This window comes from Phragmites australis, chromosome 2 (genome assembly GCF_958298935.1).
Source record: "Phragmites australis chromosome 2, lpPhrAust1.1, whole genome shotgun sequence".
NCBI lineage: Eukaryota > Viridiplantae > Streptophyta > Magnoliopsida > Poales > Poaceae > Phragmites > Phragmites australis.
Genome location: NC_084922.1, coordinates 34,123,966 through 34,132,421, shown reverse-complemented (window position 1 = coordinate 34,132,421; position 8,456 = coordinate 34,123,966). Strand labels below are relative to the sequence as shown.

Below are 8,456 nucleotides of genomic sequence, written 5' to 3'. Positions count from 1 at the left end.
CAGCAACTGAAGGCCGCCACTTCACAAACCAGCCAATTTGCCGGCTGCAAAACCAAAACTGTTTGTTTCTCACTGGAGTGTAAACAATCAGCCGACTCAGGAAAGCCGTTTCATCCCAGTATCACATTTGGTTCATTGACAAAAGCCTCCTGAACATTTCAAAAGACAATAACATCGATAAACCAATCTTTATCCATACGCCATCTGTAAGTAGAATCAGAAAGCAAACAGATAAGAAGTCCCTTTCAGAAAAGACTGAGAAGTGCCGCACAGCCTAACACAGATATTCATCACGACAAATGCCAACCACAGATGTCCGAATCAAACACCCATTTCTGGCCAGAAAGAACCAAGCCAAAAAGAAAGACTCATAGCAGGCTGCAAGACATGGTATCTGTGAAGTACACATCAACAGCTTTAAAAAAAATGCTCCTTTTCTTGATAATGAAAAAACTGGAATACATGGTGAGGTTATTGTACACGGTAATTCTAGAAATTCCTAATCCCTCACCATCATTTTTTGTCCCTTTTCTTCTATGTCAGATTCTAAAACAAGTACACAGATTCTCAAAGAACATCTCACACATACCAAATCCTAGAAGACAACCCACACATCAACAAACATTTCCTAAAAACACCCAGCCATGAGGCAAACTGGCTTCTTTGGACCACAGCGCAAACTGCTTCGCAAAACCTCAGCAGTATAATTAGAAGGAAAAAAGATGCAACACAAGAAAATGAAGTAAAATACCCTCCGAGATGAAAAAATCGACAAGGAGGGCGCTCTAATGCCTTAGCTCCAGAAATAACACATACATGATTGGTAGGTCTCTACCTAAATGTGTCCTGGAACCTTTACTTCCCAGTCATTGAACATTTCTCATGGGAAGGCAGTTCCATGGCTTCCCTTTTTTTTTTTTTGCCTTTCCGCTTGCATGAGAAAATGGAAGAGATCACATGATGAATGACACAGCAAACTAATCGTTTCAGGCTGAAGTACATTTTTAGAGACTATCTCATTTCTCCCAGTTCAAGTACCCCAACTGTCATGATCATTCTGTTGCAATGCGACCTTGTTGGGTTGCTCCTCATTTATCTTGGTTGTTTCAAGTACCGTTGCAGTAACATTGTTGCTCTGCTCTTCATTCCTCTTGGTTGTATCAAACACCATCACGACATTGTAGCTCTGCTCCTCATTGCTCTTGGTTCTATCGAGCTCTGTGGCACTTATGAATTGAGTTTGCTTTTCAATTTCTGCAGTTTTTTTGGCTTTTGGCTGCACAAAAAATTACCGTCAGTGAGGGACAAATAGTCATCATCTGTCAATGCTAATGCAAATGACAAATTACCACTACCAGCATAGACTAAATATGTGGAACTAAATCTTCTGTCCAACAAGCCAGCCAATCTTAATAGCAATACCCTTTCAACAATCATAAGCCAAGAAGCATAGCATTGCCATTATATGGTATTTGAAGTTTTCAACAGGTAAAACTAGTATATACAGAAATACAATGACCAGAAGTAGGACCATATAAGTATATACATTATTATTATTGAAGAATTCCCAATGTTGCAAGTAAAAGTGCAAAACACGTAGGATAAACGTAGTGATAAACTAATGAGTTCAGACTGTTCAGAACATACCAATGGGTGATCAAATGATGTCATAACTGGCTTTCCTCTTCTGTCCTGCATTACTTTCTGCCTATTTTCGTAGAAGTCAAAGTCATCCAATATTGATGTTTTACATGAGAAGTTCCTGAAAATATTCAACATCTCTGTACCTTGTGGGAATTTGATCTGTATTGGCGATGCATTCAATTAGAGATTGAAATGAGCTGAAATATCATTTTTACAGTGCGAGAAAAGCATAACAACATATTCATACTAGAAATGATCAAATGAACATCCTAAATGATTACTAAAACAGAGAAAAAAGAAGATCGGAACAGAGAAGAACTTAAAATGGGTTGCAATGTTTATGAAGATATTAGTATTCACTTCAAACAAAAGAGCAGAATCAAGAGAAAGTGATGACTAAAGGACTAACAATTCATGATTCATTCAGATCATGGAAGCAAACAAGTCATTAATCACACCGTGCCCAAACTGGATTAATTGTCTCTCCAGCAAGGAGAAAAAGACGGGCAACTGCATCAAATCTTATGTGCAAACGAATTTCTTGACAGGTTGTCAAGAAATGAAAATTAACGTATGAAACTCTACTAAGATATTGAAAGTAATACCTCTTGAGTGTCCCTGCTGTTTGTCACAGGCTTGTTCTCATTGTTATCCAAAATTATGTGGCGAAATTGTGGATTCGGCACATCCTTGATAATGTGCCATTTTACCGGGAAGAAACCATTCCACTTGTCCTGTTGCCAGAAGTTCATATTCCTATTGAAATCTACAGGACCAACCATCTCAGCCACACCACAAAACTGACCACTTGCATTAACCTGACCACATAGTGTAACGATTAATATAAAAGATAAAAAAAACTAATATCGTTACCCTTTCATAAAAAGGGTACTCAGATATGGAACTCATTAATCTGCAATAGCATTTAAAGGGAAGTTTGAAGAAAACAAAACGGCAAAGTACAATCAGACGGCTAAAAAGTAGAGTGCAGCTGCTGAATGTTTCACCCACTGGCACAGCATGCTTAGAAGACTGAAATGATTACTGGAACAGAAGTCTAAAATTACATGGTCCAAAGAAATAATCAAATGGCATCTACTTGTGCAATATTATTAAAATTTCTGTTATTACAAAATAATATGGCTTCCAGTTGTGCACTTCCTATGTGAAATTAAGCACTCCAACAACAGCCAGCAGCATTGAAAAAGTAGAAATCTTTGGATACTGCAGTGACACGCACTACTCTGACACTCGAGGTGATATTCATGAGAAAATCTCTCTCTAGGAACAAGCAGTAGTACTTATCTTACCGAGAAGAAAAAGAAAACAGGACATTTTGTTCCTTTTTCTGCCATCCTTTCTTGTGCAAGTCTATAGGCATTTTCAAGCCTTTTATTTCCATTAGGAGTGCTTGCCCAGACATTGTATTTGATACTCTTGTGAACATCATCTTCACTGTAAGATTTGATCACAAAGAATAGAGCTTGCTCATACTTTGTAACAAAATCTGGAAGATTATATGCATTTTTGCTTATTGCGACAGGTGAAGGTATGCTATCATTATCATCTCCTGCACTTGACAATCCAACAATATCAGCTCGAGGGCTCAAACTGTGTTTCGAGTTCTCAATGTGGTAATTCTCGTTAGATATATCACAATCACCATGTCCATTTAGTTTACTTCTCGCCTTAAGCTTCTCGCTGCTGTTCCAGCTTCTACCACTTTCTTTCACATTGATGCCTTTACTTTGATAAATGCTGTTTTCTCCTTGGTTACTATGCACCAAAAACTTGCTAGACGGATGATACCCTTTTGTTATGGAAGCACCAGATGCCTAGCATGAGAGCAAGCATGTCAACATAAGTTTCCTACTTTTATGGCCAAGAGCCATCATCTATGCTTTACAGGAATTTCAAGTACCTTATTTGCACCCTTCGATGATGGGCTGCTATTAGGAGAATTTGGTACAGTGTCTAAAGCTGATGATGATCCTTTTATAGTATCTGGTGCAGATTTTGCACTGCAGGTAGCTTTCGACGATGGAACAGCATGCTTATTAGAAGAGTATTTTGGTCTTGAAGGGTAATTTGTTTGATAAACACCAGCAGGATGTCCCTGAACACCATCCAGAAGAACAAAAGAAGGGTCCCATGAGTATGAAGGGACTAGTTCAGGCCCATAAGCAATTTGTTGAGCAAAAATGCCAGGTGTACTAGGATCCTGCATTGGAATTGCAGTGGAGTAATAAGGCTCTTTGCTGACATATTGACCATCCACACCAGTAATGGCTCCAGGAACAACCGGACTATAAGAAGCATATCCATTTTCATAACCCGGAAGGTAACACAAATATGACCCATTGTCAGCTTGAACCACCTGAAATGGAACATAAAGCAGATATAAACACAGTTTTCTTGCAATTTGTCAGCTTTAACAAATGCACCTTCAAGGAACAGTTCATACAGAAATGATCGCACCAAAAAATAGATGACAATAGACTTAAAAAAAGTTGCAATTCAATCACCAATTTTGAAATTGACTACTCCAAACAACTATTATTCAAGATCAGGATTGGAAGCATATATAAGGTGTTTGACCGTAGATTCTTCTATAGCATGCATGGAACTAAAAAGGCTGAACCTCACTAAAACAGCCATACCATTCACTGGCAATCATTCAGCTTTTATCTTGGACACTACAATAGAATCATTCAGCTTTTATTTTTGACGCAAGGACAACAATAGAAGAATAAAGAGCGACACTAAACAAAATTGGCCACTTTCCCAAACATAGCAAAGAAAAGATGGCAGCAAGGTGCAAAGGTTGTTGGTACCACCATACCGCCACAGAGATGCACAAAGTGCACCGTCCTTTTGATTTTAGATAGGACCACTTGTGAGTACTGCAGGAAAGGCATATATCAAACTTTATGAAGTACACTATTATTAGTTATTACACAACTTACTACTGGATGCATCTCTTGGCCATTATATCCAACAAAGTAGCCATTCTCATCCCATCCTCCAGACGAGTCTGCGATAAACAATCAAATCGTCAAATGGGTGAGCAGTGTTTTTTTTTTCAGGTCATAAAACTGATCTACCCACCTGGATAGTAATATCCGTAGTAATACATCCCTTGGTCCCCAACAGAAGCTTCTTGGTTCATTTCACTTTCCTTCACAGTACTAGCTGCGTCGCCCAAGGAAATGCAAGATATTGCATCAGAAGAACTTGTGTCTTTCTTAGCAGGCTACAAAGGTTGAAGATGAAAGGCATCAAGGAGACGATAGATATAGCACAACCAACCAACTACAGCGCAAAGAAGAAAATAAAGGTGTTCCTTATACGCTAAGATAAGCAAGTTAGTATATTGTGTATAGGAATGAGAATCTTACCAAGTTGACGTTGCTTGCCTTCGTGCTAGCATCAATCTTCAAGCTGCCCATTGCTTCTTCGATAGCTGGATGATAGAAAAGTCAAGGTTTGCAAACGGAATATATACTTATAAGGGTCATTGTCCACGAGTGACCAATAAAATAAGCCAACCACGCCACAATGATCAACAAACATAACACCAGCCTGATATTATGCAGCTAATAATTGCCTATCATCAACTTATCATGTGGACAGATCTAAAAACAAACATATAGATCATTTGATTAAGCGCAGACAATTTATTTCCATTTCAGAAACACGAGGGCCATCAAGGAGCTCCGATCCAGCTAGATTACAGGGACTGAGACATGCAACACTAAAGCTAACCAATAAACCAGAATCCTTCGGTACAGGCACCATATTATTTATTTGTGAACCTGTCAAATAAATGGGAGTTTGCTCAGCTCTCACCATCTCTTAAATCCCAAAAATGAAGGGCACCTAATAATAGTATATTACTGAATGCCTAATAGCAAAGACATACCATGGTGGGACGGAAAAACTCAATAATGCCAGCTACCAAGATCGAAATTGAAACGGATCAAAATTTTGATCAAATTCTACACAATAGGTTCTTGAAAAAGAGAAAACTACACAGACGAATCCGCGACAAGTTGCATCTATCCTGTAAACAGTGACCCAACGAGCACTCTCGGCTTGAAACTCTTTTTGTTTCCCAAAGGCCAGATTGACACTAAAGCTTATTGTCCAAGAAAATAAAAGGAGAAGATGATTCGGAAACAGGCACGTTCGAAAAGCTGAAGACTTTGATGGACAGCCCATGCTGATAATTGAAACCAAACCCAAAACATGTTTAATTAGATAAAATCGATATTTTTTTAGCCAATAGAGTATCGCTTCGATCAAAGATTTCTAAGAGGATGACGATGAAATTAAATAGAAAAGGAACCAACATAATTCACCAGCACTCCACATCAAAATAGTTCCGGAAATTCTATTGATCCAACAAAAAACAGCAGCAGCAAACGCCGGAACGCCAAGAATCAATCCATCAGATCCACCGCTCGACAGATGGAGAGAGAAATGAGTAGACTCAGCGCGCGGTGCGGCCAGAGGAAGGAAGGATACGCTTCTGGCCCAGCTCGCCCTTGGGCTCCATGAGGCCACACCACAGCTCGCCGCAGAAGAACCCGGGGCTGCTCCGCGTGTCCTCCAGCTCGACCGGGAAGGGGACCTGGGGACGCTGGAAGCCTAGCCTGCTCCGGCCCGCCGCTGCCGGAGGAGAGAAGGAGGCGTCAGTTAAACATGGCAAACGGTTCAGAGCGTGCGAACGGGTGGTGAACGGCGAGGGAGAAGCTGCATACGGCGGAGGCGGGCAGACAACGAGGAGAGGAGGACAGTGGCCGCGGCGGCGAGGGCGTAGGCGAAGGCTAGGGAGACGGTGCGCCGGTGCGGAGGTAAAAGGCGAAGGAGACGGCGGCGAGTTTCGGCGAGGGGGTTAATGGGTTGAAGCTTTCCTTTTTTCTGGTGGATGGCGATTTTTGGGTGTGGTTTTGATTCAGGTCCCTTTGCACCAGTTTTTTATTAGTAGTGTTCCGCTGGCGTATATATGCGTCGCGTTTGGTTTTTTTTTTTTTCTCTTTACTCTGGTATCTCGTGCATTTAACAAAACTAGCTTTAAGTATTCGTATGTTGTAATAAAAATATAAATATTAAACAAGATAATATCAAGCGTAAATTTAATATATGGAGATATAGATGTGCAATGAGAGTACTACCGACAGCGACACTATTGTTTGATTTCAGATAAGATCTGATAAATGAGAAGGAGATTATCTGCTAATTTTTTTTCTAATTAATTATTTATTTATTTATTTAATAAAATAGGTCATATATCCGTAGCAAAATAGGTCATATATCCGTAGCAAGTAATTATGCGGGAATACTGGGGACGAGACTGGATGGCAAAAATGGATACATTATTTGAATTTTAGAGAATTTGTTAAATAGGATAAGAGTATAGAAAGATATAACGTGAGAACTAACTCGTATTTTATATAATAGAGATTGTAACTTAAAACATAAGTTATATAATAAAAGACAAATGATAAATATCATTAGGCAATGAAGTGACCGAGCTTTAATACGTTTCTTTTCACCAACCTCTTTATCTCCACATAAGGTCAGGCGCAATTAGTCTCAGAGTGGTGTGAGCAAGAAAGATAAATTTTTAATTAAGAAATATTTTTTATTTTGGCCACTGCATAACATACATCTAACCATTTATTATTATAAAGTTCGGCCAAAGGCTTCAAATAGGTGCCAACAAATAGCACATATTCATAGGCAAAATGATTTAAAATAAATTTAAGAACAAAAACTATTGATACCTATATTTGACGAATATCTCCATAATGCGGCATTCCCCTCATCCTCTCCCTAAGCAAGGATGCATATTGTTCCAATGGACCAACTATAAGTGCATTCGAAAACATGCACCCCCATCTGCAAAGAATGGAGAAAGCAATTGGTTTCACTACATTCTTGAAAAGAAGGGAACTAATTTATTTTTATTTTTTTGCGGAAGGGGCTAGAAGCCCTTGGAACTTCTTATATTAGGTTGAAACAAGATACATCCCCTGGGAAACTTACAAAGAAGACCTTGGCAAATAGAAAAATTGCAAAGTACATCTAGGCCTCCAAACTCGATCCATCCTCAGGCTCACCGGACCACCGCGCTGGCACCCGACGACGAAGAGCACCGAGGACTGGAATAAGGACATTCGTCGAGGCTACCGAAGGACCCAAAGTATTGGAAACACCGCAAAAAACAGCTCCCCCAACTCGTAGGGCCGCATGAGAAGCTTTGAATGAATATCGGCACAACCCATCGTCAACCTCGTCGGCTTTCAACTCGGCGCTGCCAACGAACTCCACCGAAGCGGCAACCCAAACAAAAGGTCATGCGTCGCCGATTTGGGAAACCAGCAACCAAAAAACAAACTCTCAACACAAGGGATAGCAAACCCGAATGCTTCTGAACATCTGACCACCACGAACATCTTCCCAAGACTTTGCAGCCCTCCCTAGGGACAATAGCGGAGAAAGCAACATCCACAAGAGAAAACGCGCCGCAACAAAACCCTCGCATGGTGACGTCGCCAAAACGCACCACCAAGAAAACTACATAAACACCTAGATCCACACCTAACTCGACTACTACCTACCCTATAGGCTACTCCCAGTGTCTAGCCACCGAAATCCCACACCTGCGATGCCGGAGAGGTAGACGGAGATAAGGATTCAGCGAGATCGACGCCGAACTCCTCAGTCGACTTTTGAGTCACCTGTGTCTACTGTAGCAGAGGAGGATTGTCTTCTGCTCTGATCAAGCACAGAAGGGAACTATTTTG

The 8,456-nt window shown here is 40.3% G+C and overlaps 1 protein-coding gene across 2 annotated transcripts; it reads right to left on the bottom strand.

The window, feature by feature from the left end:
- On the bottom strand, positions 1-6,606 carry LOC133908481 (YTH domain-containing protein ECT4-like). 2 transcript variants are annotated; one of them, XR_009908212.1, is made up of 11 exons: positions 6,408-6,606; positions 6,172-6,315; positions 5,043-5,107; positions 4,753-4,897; positions 4,611-4,678; positions 3,566-4,021; positions 2,955-3,479; positions 2,250-2,462; positions 1,648-1,803; positions 836-1,276; positions 1-149 (listed from the first exon to the last, which is right to left on the bottom strand). XR_009908212.1 is itself a non-coding variant. In XM_062350525.1 (10 exons), the coding sequence occupies exons 2-10, from the start codon at positions 6,200-6,202 to the stop codon at positions 1,031-1,033; spliced, it is 1,905 nt and encodes a 634-aa protein (XP_062206509.1). In that variant the 5' UTR covers positions 6,203-6,315; positions 6,408-6,606; the 3' UTR covers positions 417-1,030. The 2 variants fall into 2 exon arrangements, 1 of the variants encoding a protein (XP_062206509.1); XM_062350525.1 differs by lacking the exon at positions 1-149 and having other exon boundaries at positions 417-1,276.
- Positions 6,607-8,456: the final 1,850 nt, after the last annotated feature.